The sequence below is a fragment of the Sus scrofa genome, chromosome 13 (assembly GCF_054392235.1).
Source record: "Sus scrofa isolate SSC_HxYL_T2T_F1_AM1 chromosome 13, Sscrofa_HxYL_maternal_Yorkshire_Landrace_v2.0, whole genome shotgun sequence".
Taxonomy (NCBI): Eukaryota; Metazoa; Chordata; class Mammalia; order Artiodactyla; family Suidae; genus Sus; species Sus scrofa.
The window spans coordinates 31288851-31307006 of NC_139395.1; the positions used below are offsets into that span (position 1 = coordinate 31288851).

General features: G+C 37.9%; 1 protein-coding gene across 9 annotated transcripts in view; it reads right to left on the minus strand.

Annotated features, from left to right (window-relative positions):
- The window catches only part of LOC110256378 (uncharacterized), a 411636-nt gene that overhangs the window by 155818 nt on the left and 237662 nt on the right, over positions 1 to 18156 (minus strand). For 8 of the 9 annotated variants that reach the window (XR_014822564.1, XR_014822566.1, XR_014822563.1 and 5 more), the window contains one exon: positions 4191 to 4298. The exons of the other annotated variant lie outside the window; for it this stretch is intronic. Coding sequence is in view for 2 of the 8 variants with exons in the window: in XM_084987395.1 (XP_084843521.1) it covers positions 4191 to 4298 (108 nt within the window). In the remaining 6 variants the exon portion in view is untranslated. The remainder of the gene's footprint in view (positions 1 to 4190; positions 4299 to 18156) is intronic. 9 annotated transcript variants of the gene reach the window in all.

Here is an 18156-nt window from a genome sequence, read left to right on the forward strand (position 1 = left end):
TCATGACAGAAAGTAGGAAATCAGAGTTCTTGTCCTGTCACCAAACAGCCATGTGACTTGCTGAAAATCACCCAGTTCCAGGGTGAAAGGAAAGATCAGATTAAAGGGCCTCGGAGACAGTAACAGTCCCGTGTTCACCAAATCCAGCTCATTTTCCTCCTGGGCATATGGGAAGACTATATTTCCTAGCTTCTGCTCCATCATTTTATACCAAAGGACCAAGTTTGGGCCAGGGGAAGGGTTGACAATGGAGCATCTCAATCCAAGCCTTGGCCAGGATCCCCTTCCTTACTCTTTTTCCACTTCATGGTGACCTTGAGGCCCCCAAGGATGTTGATGGGCTTACAGGATGGAGAAGGACATGTGGGGCATACACTTCCCCCACCACACACCCCTCCTCACTTCTGCATTGGACCAAAATCTGAACACACAACCCAAATATCTTTATCACTGAACTGAACTGGGGATTGTTAGTTTTGCAGTTACCTATCCTGGCTAATAAATATCTCCCAGGCCCCTCCCGGCTAGAGTGTGCTAGGATTTTCCTAATCACTGTTAGTTTGTTTTACTCTCCTTTATGCACATTTATTATGTACCGGCAATTTTCCAGAAATTGTGTTACTATCTTGTTCCTCATCTCTGTCAAGCGCCTCAGCCCCAAATCTAACTCGAACACATTTGGGGGGAATTCAGTGTGCAAAGCTTAGCCTATCTTTGATTTCTTCACCTTTCTTCTCACCACTGTAGTAGAGAGGACCCTGGGAGGCAGGACTTTCAATTGCTATCATCCAGTGCCATTTTAAGGAAATCTCAAAGCAATGATTAGGTATTAACAGGCCACGTTACCAAGGAATGAGAGGCAGAAGTGTTTCAGATTATGGGACTAGGGGGCTAGTTGAACTGATTCTATACCATCCACTCCAGGGGACTGGACTGTGTGACCCCATTTAGAAGACCTGTATCGGGCCTTTTGAGTTCTTTTGAAAATATCTTTGAATCAAACCGGCAGACAAGCACCATCTATCCTCATTAGAACTGTCAGTTCCCCACTGGCCATGGTGTCCACACCCGCTCTCAGACTCTCTGGGTACATTTTTCTTCTCAGCATTGCGGCTGAGCACATCCATCTGGCCAGCGAAAGAATATAATGGGGCATATTTTCAGCATGACCAATTAGATGTGCAACTCCCATTAACAATAACAGGACTTACGCTCCAGATTCTTCCTCAATAAATCCGGCCTTTCCCCTTATGAGCAACAGATGGGTTTTCCACAATGGCTCATTACCTCTGGCTCGGCTCCACTGCCAGAAGTGAAGTATAAAGTTATTTATGGATGGAGAAAGATGCATAAGTCACCATGGATTATTTTCTGCCATCCTTTTTCGTTTATTTAGTTAGAGCTTCCTACTGCTCAGGATGAGCAAGTTAGCGAGATGGCAGTGTCCCCGCTGGGGATGGAGATGAATGTCCATGCAGCCAAGCTCCTTTCCTGACGACCACAGATCTCTGGGGTGATGCTGTGCTTCCCACAAGAAACAGCAATGGGGATATTTCCACAGAGAAGACACCCATTCCTCAACAGATGCTCCAGCCTCTGACAGGCCATCTCTGTGAAATTTGGTCAGTGGAGGCAGGAGTCAGTGCCACTTAAATGCATGTGATACATTCGAGAAGAGAAAACAAATTGCTTCTTTAAGAGATGCCAATATTTTGCAGTGCTTGACATCTCAACCAGATAGAGCTTATCCCTCTGCTGACTGGGAAACTGGCCAAAAGACCGCCAGGCTAGACGTTATATGGGAAAGTACACAGTAAAAGGATAAAGATCCACAAAAGAAAAGGAGAAGGGAAATGAGGAAAGGCTTGCAAAAACAGCATTGAATGCAATGGTCTCAGATTTGAGTGTGGAGGAGACTATGCCATGAACACATTTCTATTCTATCCTATTCCTCCCTGTGAAAGTCCTTAACTGCTCTGTGCCTTAGTTTCCTCATCTCTAAAATGCAAATATTAAGAAGATGGCATAGGATTGACATGAGCACTCAATGAATTAACATTTGCAAAGCCTTTGTAACAGTGCCTACTATAACCATAAAATCTAAAATTGTTTTTTTATATAAAAAGACTCAAGCCCACAGTGGACATTAATTGATATGTCCTCCCATATGATTCAGCAGGATTGCCCCTTAAGGGGGAACTTTCTTCCCCCCTCAGGCCACAGCAATGGATACACCTCCAATCCAAGTTCTTCCTGAGGATTTTTTTCATGGGTACAAAGATGGTCAGATCCCCTCTTAAGGGTAAAGTGACAAGTTATAAATCTAGATGCTTCCAGAGGCCTCGCAACCTATTCTGTGGAAAAAAACTGATTGGCAAGAGGAGAGAAGAAGCCAGCACAGAGGGAAGCAGAGACAAGTGATAGAGAGTCCACCACTGTGTTCCAGCCCCAGGGTCCCTGGTTTCTGAGCCAGCCACACCCATGTCCTTCCCGCAGTTCACTTGCGTGAATCAAGATGTCCCCTTTTCTGGGATAAGAGGAAGAGAACAATCAATTTATCTTGGGTTTCTGTTGCTCACAAAAATGACAAAACAAAATAAAGACCAACGTTTAGTGTAAAATGCAATTTTTTCTGCTCCTACCCTTCCCTTCCCCAAGGAGTGCGAGAGAGAGAAAGAGGCCATGAGGTATGGAGACAGTCAAAAGTCATTCTAAAAAGACACCTGAAAAGAAATTGTAGGGTTATTTCTACAGCCCAAGCATGCAAATCACAGAATCCCGGGGCCAAGAATTGCCTCCCAGCTTGTATTCAGATGTTATGATTTCAGGTTTTGCCTACTGGACACATGGAAGCCATTTCTTCTGAGTGGTCAGTAGCTCTAGTGGGGAAGACAGTTATTACTCCTATTTGAGCAAATCTGACATGGCAAAATGTCCCCTCATCATTTCCAGTCCTTCCCGCAGGAAAATTATTAGTTTCCTACCTATTCATACGAGAGGAATATGAACATGAATAAATAAAATGTTCAGTCAGTGAAACACATAGGTCTTAGTTATAGCTATAAAAACAAAAGGGGAAAAAAAGGAGAAAGAACAATAACCTACAATGATTATTGCATTTCAAAGGACACGTTGCCTCTCTAACACTGGAACCTGTAGGAAATATCACTGAACATTCTGGAACTCCTAGTAGGTTTTCACATATTTCTGAAAGACTGAATCAGAAATAACTAGGGAATACCTAATTTTGTCATTTTTATTTAAATAATGCTAGTATTTGTGAAGATCAGAGCACCAGAAAACTTTGTACCTGGATAATACTGGCTTAATTCTTTTATATTACTTATGCATTGCCACAGAAATGTTGCTCAAACAACAGTTAGATACTATTGCATATCTATTTAAAATAATAAAATCTGACAATATCATGTTCTGGTGAGGATAGAGAGCAACTGGAACTCTCATATGATCCTGGAGGTGATACAAAATAGTATAGCCACTTTGGGGAGCAGTTTGGCAGTTTCTTATGAATATGTATTTCCCTATGGCCCAGTTATTTCACTCCTAGGCATTAGTCCAAGTTAAGTGAAAACATATTTCCATATCAAAACTTATATGTGAATGTTTATAGCACTTTTATTCATAATCATCCAACCTTGAAATAATTCAATGTCCATCAGCCGTGGAATGGACAAACAAACTGTGGTGTAGCTATGCATCAGAACACCACTCAAGAATAGAAGGACAAATTACCAATACAGGCACCGACATGGATAGATCTTGAATACTCTATGCTAAGTAGAAACAGACACAAAATACTACAGACTCTGAGATTCTATTTGTATGACAATCTGGAAAAGGCAAAACTATAGAGACAGAACAAATCAGTGATTAACGGGGCAGGGAGTGCTAGAAGAGGGGTAACTGCCAAAAGCAATGAAGGAACTTTTGGGGGGGTAATGAAAACGTTTTATGTCTTGACTGTGGTCCTGGTTTCATGCTAGCATGCATTTTTCAGAATTCATAGTGTTGTACCTAGAAAGGTTGAGATGTATTGCTTGGAAATTACATCTAAATAAACCTCCATTTTAAAGGGCTAAACAACAAAATACTCTAAAACACATTGCTTATAGATAACACTCATTGTCAAGGCCCTGTGGATTGGCAGTGAAGGTGGACAGCTAACTTACTGGTCACAGCTGTGGCAGCCCTTCTTGCTGGAGGTCTCAAGGTCTGGATCTGACCTGCAAGTTTCTCATTCTCCTGGAGCCTGCAGGATGGCTGAGACATGTTCTCATCTAATAAGAGAAGCACAACAGAGCAAGTCCAACTACAGAAGAATATTTCGAGTATTTTCTTATATTCCATTTGCTAAAAACCCTCTTGCAAAAGGAAGCCACATGACAGTCCAGATTCAAGGGGTGGGGAAGAAAACACCTCTAGTGAGAAGAACTGTCTAGAAAATACAGAAATGAAGTGCTGGAACAATAATCCAAGCTTATACAAGGCTCTTCACTGAATTACATGTAATAGTATGCCCCTAGGTTTCTTTAAGGGAATTAAGAAGAAATGCTCATATGAAGATCATATTTGCTTTTTCTGTATTATTAATGCTGAAGACTTGTTTTGTAATTCACTTAGTATTCCAATTATGAGGCTCCTCACTGTACATTCATTTTAGAATTTAGACCAGAAATTCATACTCTGTTTTCTGGGGAAAAAAAAAAAGGATAGTGGATTTTTATCAGAAATCTATGATTCATCATGATTCCTTTTCATGTTGGTAACCAGAAAGCTCCAAGACAACTGTATTGCTCAGTGGAGACAACCGTGATATTCCAAGTTTCTTGTATGTCTCTCCTCTCTCTTCAGGATTAAAGGCTCTTTTTAAAATCTTTATAGGTATCCACCTTATTCTCTTTGTACTTTTATTGCAAGATTTACAAATACCTTTTGAAAATAGAAGGAGAAAGATCATAAATAATTCAAGGAATAGTGAATAGGGACCTGGAATATTTATACTCTAGTCATTTCCTTGGAACTTACTTCGTGATATTGCAAATCTCTTGATCTCTCTATGCCTTGATTTTGTAATCAGCTTATAAGGCTAATTATGTCTCTTTCTACTTGCTTTTCAACATAATGGAGAAAACATGTGAAATCACAGTGCATTTTGAGGCACCATTGCTTATAAGCCATTTTATCAAGTGAATATACAGGTGTAACTTTGGCCCTAGAGGAAGCCCATATTGTTCTATAAATGGAACAGAAGCGTCATCTTGATTTCTTGTGGCGGCTTTGCCTGCTGAATGGTTAAGAGATTTGTAATAAGCAGGAGAAAGTGCAACTTCAGTTCCCTGGCAGTTTCAAACTTGTACAGAGGGATGATAGTTCTTCAATTGCTGCAATGAGCCCATGGTCTCAGGGTGATTTTAAGTAGAAAGTCTGCCATACTCCAAGTAAGATCCTATGGGATTTATTGTGTCAAAACCAAGGTTGAATAAAGTGCAAAGATAAAGGAGCTTGACTGGCCACATAGAGGTAGCTTCTAGGTCAGTGAGTCATTGAAATGCTATAGATGACAGTCTTTAGGTGAGAAGATAGTGAGGGGACTCCCAGAAGGAGTATAATTAGTTCTCTGACCTAGCTGTTCTCTCCATGTGACCCACAGTATTACACTGGGCAAATGTCACAACTTTTTGAGGTCATTTTTTTATCATAAAAATTGAAAGGAAAGTGAGTTAAATGGACAAGTGTTTAGAATTTGCAGACAAATTTGAGGCAACATTTGTAATCTATGTGACCTCAGAGTACACATTTGATTTCATCAAAGTTTTAAGACCTATGTGTTTCCAAAAACACATGACTTTTGAGTCAGTGCAAAATTACTTAAAGTTCAGTGCAAAATTATACCTTAGGGGTCTATTTCTCAAAAACCATAGCACATAGGAAATAATCATTCAATCTACACCTGATAATTTGAGGGTTAGTTAACCAGAAGTCTTTCTTTGCAGAGAGACATAAGTGAAAACATAAACCTATATCAGAATCACCTAAACTGCATATTGTAAGTGATAACTAAAGGGCTCCCTTCAGACATCCTGACTCAGAAAGTTAAAGGTTGTGTTCTGCCTAGAGCTTTAATTTTTAAACAAGTGATTCAGTTGATATTAAAAGAGGATACTATGAGAACAAGGACATTAAGGCAGGAACTCCCCTAAGTCATGTTTCATGAACCCAGGTTCTTACTTCCCCAGGAGCACAAAAACACAGATTAAATATACAGCCTCATCCCATTTCTCTTCACTTTTAAAGTAGTTAACTTGGTATCACTAAGCATTTTTATTTTATGTTCAACAGCAGATGAATGGATAAAAAAGATGTCATACATATATACAAAAGAATACTACTCAGCTATAAAAAGAACGAAATAATGCCATTTGCAACAACATGGATGGATCTAGAGATGATAATACTAAGTGGAGTAAGCCAGATAGAGAAAGATAAATACCATATGATATCACTTACATGTGTAATCTAAAATATGACACAAATCAATATATCTATGAAACAGAAACAGACTTACAGACATAGAGAACAGACTTGTAGTTGCCAAAGAGTGGAGGGATGGAGAAGGGATGGGCTGTTAGTTTGGAATCAGCAGATGCAAACTATTATATATAGAATGGATAACCTACAAGGTCCTACTGTATAGCACAGGGAACTACATTCAATATTCTATAATAAACCATATACATATAGTTTGCTGTATAGTAAAAATCTGAATCATTTTGCTATATAGTAAAAATCAGTACAACATTGCAAATCAACTGTACTTCTGTAAATTTTTAAAAATAATATTTATTTTAAAATTTTAAATAGAATTTTTCAGATAAAAAAAGAACCTGCAAAAAAAAATTTGCTCATGGGAGGCTATTTCCAGGTCTGAAAGAATTTCTTTTGCACTTGTCACTGTCTTTAAAAGGGTTTGGTTAGAAAGTAGGAAAGATAAAGGGAAAGATGCTGAAGGAGAAGAAATTGCCAGGGTTACAATTCCCTGTACATCTATCTATTGACTCTACAGATGTTTATGGAGCCCCCATTATATGGAAGGCATGTGGAAAATATAACCTAAGGTCCTTATCTGAAAAGAGCCTGAATGACAACACTAATATAAAGTGAACGGTGTACTGGGACAGCTTAGGGTAGAAGAGGAGTCAATTCTGGTCATGGGGAGAGGAACAGGGAGGTAGGGGTTTAGGTAGTTGAGCTGATGGATGATTATGGGAGCTGAACTAAAGGAAGGGGATTTGTCCTGGGCTCTCGGAGATAAACAGGATTGGGAATGGAAGGGGTAGGAAGGATGTCTTGGACTGGAAGAACGTACATAGGCAAAGGGCATGAAAGAATCTCCATAAAGTTCCAGGCAGCACCTTAATGCTTCTGAGTGATCTTTTGGCATTTAAAACTCAGTTTAATGAAGCCGCCTCTTAAAATGTGACCCCCTCCTTTCTTGCCATCTATTTTTGTTATATCTTCTGTATTTTATCTCAAATACTTAATCATAGATGGTATAATACTTATTTGTTAGTTTGATATAGCTAGGCATGGCTATTTGTCAATAGAAATGTTCAAATCAGGAAAGCAGACTTGAGGTTAACATTTAAAGGTTCTATTCAGAAACTCACTTTTTCAGGGATTACTGTTATCAACTATTTTTCTTAGATCAATACCATGAAGCTTTGGGATTGTTAAATTTGTTTAGTAGATGTTAGAAATTGTACTCTGCTCAACCTACAGGTGTGGTCATGTGTAAACCACTTTGGGGGAATTCTGTTGCCCACACAGATCAAGGTTAACTGAATCCCACTGCTAGAATGTTGCTAAGTGATTCCTTCACACAAGTATGATTGTCAAAGGGTCTGAAAGGATGGAGAAGAGAAAATTTCTGGAGTTTATGAAATATCTCTATGCCCATTTTTTGTGCTGTCTTCTTAATAAATGGTCAAATGTTTATAGAATTAGGTGTCAGATTCTCTTACTAATACACTGTTTGGTAAGGAGGTTTTAGGCAAAGAAATATACTGCCTTCACCTACTCTGATTATTGAAGGCTATAAATATTTACCAAAAAAACTACTTAATAATTGTGAATAACCAAATAGGTTGGGTCTGTGAAGTACAAGACCCTTCCTTCTTTGATTCAAGTATTCTTTCTCTACGTGTGCATATCTCCTTGTATATACACATGTAACACTTTACTGTAATTACTGACTTAATCTGTCTCTGCCTCTTGACTGTAAGTATCTCAATGATGCAAAATAATCCAGTCAACTTCACAGAGGCACAGGTTTCAGGGGCTTTGGGGTAAGTAAAGGTAGACATCTACAGTCTGAAATAGGTAATACTTAGCCAAATCATCTCCTTCACTCACAGATATTTATTAACTAGACATCTCATAATAAATAACAATCACAATAATAATGCATGTAAACCCTTCCAAAGGATCAATAATATCTCACCCCTTATGTTTTTAGGTGCTCTAACCATCACCTTGCAAGGGGAAGAGTAAAGAGAGTCACCTCTGCCAATGTGCCAAACACAAGGCGCTGTTATCCTTTCTGAGGACACCTGGCAACTCGAATCCTCCAATTTCATGGAACCATTTAAAGGTTAACTGTTGACATTCTCCTTCCTGTAAAGGCCACACTGTATTCCTACATCCTGTTCATGCAGAGCTGGGGAATAGCTCTAAACTGCCAATCCACGGATGCTGAATACTTTTATTTCACCAATGCAAATCTATTATTAGCACTTATCATGGCATAAATGTACTAATTTCAAAAATAAAAACTAACTTCTCATAATTACATGCTAATTTAAAAATCTTTGGTTCTGGTTGAGGTAAAGATAGCAGATATACTTGAACTATTGAAGTGTGTTTATAGGCTATCAGACTGGTCTGCTAGCTGAACAACACTGGGGTAATGATTTTTGAGCAGAATGAAGCCTGTACCAGGGTTGTATCTTTGTCCAGCTAAGATAAAGATATTTAGAGAATATCATTCTTTCTATGCCAAATTATTATCATGAAAACTATTCATACCTTGAACCCAAGGGACTTTGGTTAACTGGATGTTATAACCCTGAGCTTTGCATAGTGTCACACAGGGGGTGCCCATTCCTTATTTGTTGAATTAACTAATAAATAACTGCATGAATCAATACAGCAATCTATCAATGGCATCATTTAATCCTCACCACAACCCTGTGGGATATTAACACGAGTTTATAGATTAGAAATCTGATATCTAGAGAGGTTGAGCAAATTTCATAAGGTCTGTCCACTTATAAGCAGAAGAATCAGGGTTCTGAGTTTTTCTTCCCACAGAACAGTCTCACTGCCCACAAGCACAGAGGTACAGAAATTCACTATGCTTGAGAAATGTAAGACATTCAGTTTGGTACAGCATGAGACCATGAGCATGATGAAGGAGACTACCTGGGAAGACAGGTATGATTTATCTGAGAGCCATACACTTTATTTAGTGGGTGATTCATCAAAGTTTTTTTGTGTGGTATAATAGTGACCTAATTCCAACTGGACTCTAGAAAGATGGATCTGGGGGGTGGTTGTTGAAACAGTTTGAAGTTGGAAAGAGGTGAGGAAAAGGAGCCTAAGTAGAAAACATATGGGAGGTCCCCAGTGGCTTAGTGGATTAAGGATCTGGCATTGTCACTGTGGCATGGGTTTGATCCCTGGACCAGGAACTTCTGCATGCTATAGGTGTAGCAAGGAAAAAAAAAAAAAACATGAAAGAGAGAGAGTAAGGGAGGAAGGAAGGAAGGAAGGATGGACATGGCAAAGAGGATGAAAAAGGGATATATGGGGGGAAAATAATTACACCTGGAAAGACAGCTTGTAGTGACTTACAGGCTATAAGATAACAGGGAGAGGAAGAGGCAAAAATAACCCACAATTAGGTATCCGGATGACTCAAAAATTTAAAATACAAATAGTGGTTCATAGAGGTGGAAGTTGGTTTCCAGGGAAAAGAGTTTCCAAGCTCCATGCCCAGATGCCCTTTTACAAGTTTACGTCATCTTGTTCAGACCAAGTCACATGCTTCTGTGTGCAATGTGCAGGGTTCCCACCTTCATAGCTCTGTGGCATACATCTGCTGTGGACTCTCAAAAATATGATCTTCAAAATGCTTTAAAAACCCACACAGTTATACAAGTGGATGATGAGCTCATGTCAAAGTTCTAATGAGGGGACTCGCATAATGACAAAGTGAGATGGAGTGGAGGCAGGGGTCTGCTGAGTTTGAGGCTTGTCCTGATGCCCCACACTCCTTTCCAGCACAGCCGAAAAGAGAAAGCCACACAGTTCCTTCTAAATCCATTTCTATCTTTAAAAACTTCTTGATCAAAGCTTGTATTTCTCTTTTGAATTATCTGCCTACTAGAGAACAAATTTTCTCTTATTTATATCTAACTTTGTACAGTTATTAAAATGTCTTTCCCCAAACTTCCTCTGAGTACTTTTTTCACAATTCCTTAGGGTTCTGCCACACTGAAAAACATCATTTCTGCACACCCATAGAGTTTTGTTTCTTTAAAACTACAGGGATTCTGAGGTTAGGTTGCCTTCTCTTCCTAGGAGCCATAGGATCCCTGTTTATTCCTCTTTCGGTACTTCTAATGTGGTCATGTGTTGCTTTGGTTCTACTGTTCCTAGCATTTCTTTCTGTCATGATTTTCCTCCTCTCAGAATGAATATTAAGCTCTCATTTTTTTCCCTGTCTTTAAACAAAAACAAAACCAGTGACAATTCCCAATTTCCCTCTTTTAAAAAATGTTTTTCAAAGGTTGAATAATAACTATTTCTCTCTAAGATGGATCAGATCATTTGTCTAATATCATGCTTAATTCTGGTGACTACCATTTCAGGAACATTTATATTCAGTTGGAACATTTAACATTTCATTTTGTGTAGCTCCAAAAGGACTAAAAATCAAGAAGTTAATGTGGTTCAAAAAGTGTCTTATAAAGAGAAATACTAAGAAATGAATAAGTTTGGAAACAATATTCTATAAAGACCCCAGAAATTGGGAATTTTATGACAGATCTATCTTAAAATAGGAAAGATTTAAGTGAGGAGACAACAGATGTATATATTATTCTAGAGGCTAAAAGCTGAGTTCCAGAAGTAGAAATTATAAGAGACAGGTTTTGGTTCAATATGACCATTAAGTTTTAACATTTTCAAATGGCATGCTCAAAAACCAATGATTTAATTCTAGAACTACAGTAATTAACACTACAGGAAGGCTCTAGAACAGAGATCAATGGAGTATGGCCTGTGGGGTAATCAGGTCCATAGCATACTTTGGTAAATAAAGTTTTGTTAGAACACTGCCTACTAGTGTGTGTGTTGTCTATGGCTGCTTTCTTATTACAGCAGCAGAGCTGAATAGTTGCTGCAGAGGTCATGTGGTCCACAAGCCTAAAACATTTACTATCTGACCCTATACAGAAAACCTTTGCCAGCCTTTTCTAGAGGCAGTTATTCTTAGTTATTTTAGGTGGGCTAGCACTATTAGTGAGAAAAACCAAGATCCCAGACTTGTGAAAGTACAGAAGAAAGGAGGTTTTATTGATCTAGTCAAGCATGAACAAGCATGACCCAACCATTCTGGTTTGCCCAGGCTTTTGGTTGCTGTTCTGTTTTGTTTTGTATTGTTTTGTTTTCTGCTCAAGATTTTGGTCAAGAGACCGGAAGAATCTTGGTAAAAATCATACCTTATGGAATGCCAGCCCATTGACCAAAAATCTTGAGCATAAAGGTTATATAAGGTCAATCATTAGATTTCTATAGATCTCACATCACTATTACAGTTTCTCAAAAAATAAGAATATAGACATAGCTGCATCTAATCTATATACACATATATTTATGATAAATTTTACTAATAAAAAGGAAGGGTAGGACACAGATGTCACGTAATAAATACTCAGTACTCTTTATAGTAAAGTCTATACAGCCAATTGAATCCGATAGATTGCTTTCTTCGATTTTTACTGAACTCCTGTATTCATAGCCAGCCTACAGCTGTAATTGACAAACAAGTGTAGCTCCAACATGAATGCAGGTTGACATTTTCATTTCTATTAACTACTGAGATGGCAGTGAAACAACAAAGGTAATAGATCTTCATCTATTAATCAGTAATTTGAGTGACTTCTTTGCCAAACTGGTTAATAATTTTCAAATATTGGGAAAATACCGAGTTTCTGTGTTTTGATAACACAACAGCTACAGACCCAGAACACTTTAAAGTATTATCTGCATGACTAACATTCTGTTTATGATTTTGTTGAGTTTAGAACAGGGATTGAAAACTATAACCCTTTGGCCAAATCTCCCTCCACTCATGTTTATAATCAAAGTTTTATTGGAACACAGCCATGCCCATTCATTTACGTATTATTGATGTCTATACTATTGAAGTGTATCTATGTCTATAATATTTACATAGTATCTGCTTTTATGCTACAACATCAGAGTTAAATACCTGTGACATAGGCCTTATGCCATACGGCTCACAAAGTTGAAAATACTTATTATCTTCCTATTTAGGAAATGTTTGCCAAGCCCTGACCTAAAAGGATGGAGAGCAATAAATAAATGAAAGAGTGGGGCTTATATTTCCACTGAAAGAAATCAGGACTTTCACAAAGAAGTAGTTTTGAGACAAAAGATCTGAGGAAATCTTCAGAACAACAAACATGGGCAATCTTTGTTTGATCAAAGTATGGATCCTGGAATTTCAAGGACTAAGGCAAACCGTTTGTCCCAACAGAAGATACTAATTATCTTTCCATAGATGCTGATTTAAAAGAAATTATCAATGGAAACAGATATTGAGGAGGAGCCAAGCCAAGCCTGGATGGATACAAATGGTATCCCTGCCTATAATTTCATAACATTGGCATCTGAGCTTCATAGCATCAACAAACTGAGCACGTGCAAGAAGCAAAAGCATGAAACAATGGTCAGATATCATTCTGTCTAAAAATTCACCTTTTCTCTTCTGAAGCACCAAAGCCTTAGGTTTCAAAGAGAGTTGCAAATCTACTATATTTCTATAATTCTTTTTCAAAGTTCATAATGCCCAAAAGAGAAAAAAAGAAAAAGAAGATTGCAAAAGGCAATGAGGGCATGTGTGAGCCACAAACATAGCAGATGTCTAAAAAAAAAAAAAAGCAATATTATAGGGGAAAATTGACATGGCAATTCTCAAAATACAAGGCCTTAATTACCTATTTCTATGCTGGGAATCCAATCTAATTATTGCTGGAATCAGGAACAGAAAAGTCTTCATGGTGTATTTAATATCATTACAATGTGGTATATTTAGTGTGAACAAAGCCATATTTATACTTCTAATAAACTAGTCAAAGGTGGTACATTAAAATGAGACACTCCAATCAAATCTCCTCTCAGGGTGGTACTGCATGCTTTGCTACAAAGCAAGTTCTTCTGAGGTTAGCCTCATCAACTACCCTGTGTCTCAAGTCTCTGATCATTTTTCTGTTTCAGAAGCATTGTTGAAACATAATTTGTTTTTATCCCTGAGTATCATGTAATTTCAGCAGAGAACTGAATTAATAAACACCATTGGAAACATCAACGTTGAAATATTAGGACAAAGTTTAACCATAAGGAAGTCATATACATAATTCAGAAAAAGTGAATTTTTTGATGATTCTAAAAATATAGAAACAGAAAGTTAAAAGATTCTTACAAAGAATTCTCAGAGTTCTGAGACTGTGTCCCAGGATCCTGAGGAGTCCATTTCAAATGAGTCAGTAGACAGCATTTTTCAAATATATTTGACTTCGAAACCTTGCATTTGTGGGAGGCAGGATCAAGGTGGCAGAAGAGTAAGACATGTCACCTTCTCCTACAAACACATAAAAAAAATCTACACATAGAACGATTCACATAGAACATCTAATGAATGCTGGCAGAAGACTTAAATCTCCAAAAAGGGCAAGAAACCCTCCACACAACTGGGTAGAACAAAAGGGGAAAAAAGAGAGAGAGAAAAAAAAAAAAGGAAATGAATCAGGATGGGACCAGCACTCCTGAGAGGGAGCTGTGAAAGAGGAAAGGAATCCACACTCTGGGAAGTCACCTAACTAAAGGAGAGATCAGCTGAGATAGAGGGACCTCAAAGCCTTGGAGGAAAGTGCAGCAGCTGGACTGAGGAGGTCAAAGAAGACAGAGAGAGCCATAAAAACCATCAGTACCACTATCCCTGGAAACCACAGCCTGAGATGCTAAAGCCAGGGCTGGGCACTGAGACTCAGGCTCCAGATAAGAGTTCCGGGGAGAGGACTAGGGTAGGCTATGTGGAGACAGCCTGAGGAGCTAGGGGGTGGTGCTCTACAGGTTAGGGAGTGGATCACTATAGTCAATGGAGCATCGAAGGAAGTCTGGGCCTGCAGCAGAAGCAAGGTGCCACTGCTGGAGAGGGCCAGAGGAGGAGGGGAAGACCACCATAGGCATATCTTTCTCTGTGGATTCGTGGGATCCCAGGCAGCAGTTTGCCTCTTGCATGGGCCATGAGTGGTAGATGCAAGCCAAAGCAGCCATCTCAGACTCTAGAGGTGGGCGTGGCCCACCATCAGTAGGGATCCTGAACAGGTACCACCTGAGGTCACAGTCACCTGAGATGCCAGCAAGAGGAGGGCACAGCAACTGAGCACAAATTGTAGTTTCTCTCACTTCCCTAGGAAAGCACAGGCCCTGCTGCTGACACTGTCAAATGCCACAGGCGCTGCCTATACCTGCCTGAGGGTTACTGTCACTTCCCAAGGACCTGCAACCAGGAGCAGCCTGTGCAACCTCCCCATGGGTCCTTGCAACAGTCAAGGGCCCAGCAACTATGCACTGACTACTAGCCCTGCCCATTGCATCCATGTCCCCTGAAGTACATGCAGACCATACACCAATACCTGCATCAAGGGGATAAAACCCTGTACACACTGAGGAAAGAGACAGCAAATATCCAAACCAAAAGCAGCCCTCACATGAAAATAATATTAATAAGCCCTCAAAAAGTACCCAGGGGGGCTCTGAATATAAATATCCCTCCAGGTCTATAATAGATGTTTTTCCTAAGCTTGCAGAATGATAAAAATATAAGCAAAATGAAAAATCTCAGGAACCATTCCAAGTTAAAAGAACAGAATTCACCTGAAGCAGCAAACATGAAATAGACCTCTGCAGTCTAACAGAAACCAAGTTCAAAAAGGAGACAGTGAAAATACTGAAAGAATTAATAGTGGCTATGAACAGTAATACATATCTGTTTATATATTAAGTAGTATATATTATATTATATCCATACTTTAGATAGGAATTAGAAAATATAAGGAGGAGATAAGAAAAATTAGAAAATTCATTTCCAGATATGCAAGCTGAGTTAAAGGCACTGAAGAACAGGATGAGTAATGTAGAAGAACAAATAAGTGACTTGGAAGATAGAAAAATGGAAATTACCCAATCACAACAGCAGACAGAAAACCAAGTGAAAAAACATGAAAACAATATAAGAGATCTATGGAATAATATAAAGCAGGCCAATCTATGCATACTAGGAATTCCAGAAGGAAAGAAAAAAGAAAAACGGAATGAAAATATACTTGAAGAAATTATGTCTGAAAACTTTCCAAATCTAAATGAAACAGATATAAAGATACAGGAAGCACTGAGGGCCCCAAATAAGTTGAACCCAAACAGACCCATACCAAAATATATTATAATAAAAATGGCAGACATTAAAGATAAAGAGAGGATTCTAAATGCAGCAAGAGAAAAGCAAAGAATCGATTATAAGGGAACCCCTATAAGGCTATCAGCTGATTTCTTTACAGAAAGAAGAGAATAGCAGACCAGAAGAGAGTGGCAAGATAAAACTCAAAGTTCTAAAATGGAAAAATTTGCAGCCTGGAACACTCTACCTAGAAAGAATATAATTTAAAATAGAAGGAGAAATAAAGAATTTCTCTAACAAATAAAAACTAAAAGAATACAGCAATACTAAACCAATTCTAAAAGAAACACTGAAAGTTCTCCTCTAAATAAAAAAGAAGTAATAAGAAATTGTGGAGGAAATCACAATGGAAAGTAATCACCTAAATAAGTATATAGATCTAAAAGAAGATAAATATTTTTAAAAAACTATTGTAAAAGTGACAATAAACACAAAGAAGAGCAAAATCATAAACACAAAGATGTAAGAAAAAAATCAAAATCATAAAATGTGGAGAAGAAATTAAGAAAATCTAGACCTTTTTTTTTTTTTTAGAATGTTTGAGCCTATATGACTATGAGGCTAAAGCAAGCGGATATAAGAAGGGGTTAACACATTTGAAAAACAGGGCAACCAAAAATCAAAATCAAACAATACATTCACAAAAACTAAAATGAAGAGGATACAAGCATAAAATAAAAGGAAGTCATCCAACCAAAAAAAGAAAGTAACAAAGGAGAGACATAGAATCTACTGGAAAGCAAGGTTTAAAATGACAAGAAATACACTATGATACACAATAACTATGCTAAATGTCAATGGACTGAATGCTCCAATCAAAGAACACAGAGTTGCAGACTGGACAAAAAAACAAGAGCCTACAATACACTGTCTACAAGAAACTCACCTTAGGGAAAAGGATGCATATAAATTGAAAGTGAGAAAATGGAAAAATATATTTCATGTGAATGGAAAAGACAGGAAAGTAGGAGTTGCAATACTCCTATCAGACAAAATAGACAAAGAGACAGCCTATGGTATGGGAGAAAATAGTTGAAAATTATACAACCAACAAGGGCTTTATCTCCAAAATATACCAACAACTCATACAACTCAACTGCAAAAAAAAGAACCCAACTGAAGAATGGGCTGACCTAAATAGACATTTCACCCAAGAAGACATATAGATGGCTAACAGGCACATGGGAAAATGCTCAACATCACTAATTATTACAAATCAAAACTATAATGGGGTACCACCTCACACTGATCAGAATGGCCATGATTAACAAGTCAACAAAAAACAAATACTAGAAAGGGTGTGGAGAAAAGGGAACCCTCCTACTCTATTGGTTGGAATGTAAATTGGTACAATCACTATGGAAAACCTCATAAAACTAAATATAGAACTACCATATGACCCCACAATCCCATTCCTGGGCATACATCCATACAAAACTTTCCTTGAAAAAGATGCATGCACCCCTATGTTTTTTTGCAGCACTATTTACAATAGCCAAGATATAGAAACAACCTAAATATCTGTTGACAGATTAATGGATTAAGAAGATGTGGTACATATACAAAATAGAATACTACTCAGCCATAAAAAATAACAGAATAATGCCATTTGCAGCAACATGGATGGAACTAAAGACTCATATTAAGTAAAATAAGTTAGAAAGAGAAAGACAAATACCATATGATATCACTTATATCTGGAATCTAATAAGGCACAAATGAACCTATTTATAAATAGAAACAAACTCATGGACATGGAGAACAGACTTGTGGTTGCCAGGGAGGATGAATTTGGGGTTAGTAGATGTAAACTATTGTATTTGTAGTGGATAAGCAGTGAGATCTTTCTGTAGAGTGCAGGGAATTATATCTAATCATATGATTGAACATGATATAGGATAATGTGAGAAAAAGAATATATATATATATTTGTAAGTGGGCACTTTGGAGTACAACAGAAATTGACAGAACACTATAAATCAAATATAATAAAAAAATTATGAAATATTCATGGCTCTTTGTAATTGCAGAAATTTTGTCAGTTTTTGGACTCTTGTATCTTCAGGACTTAGAATAATAATGTCTGGCATATAGTACCTGCTCTATAATGTTTGTTAAATGAATGAACAAGTAAATGAAAAGATGACTTTAAAAAATACATTTAAGGAGCAATTTCAGTGGAAACACATTTTGGAAAGTATTGGATTCATGAAAGAGTTAAATTCTGCTCATTGTTCTCTTCCCCAAGATAAAACAGCTAACTGGAGAAGCGGTCTAGTCTGGGGTTTGTCTTCTCAAGGTTCCCAGGG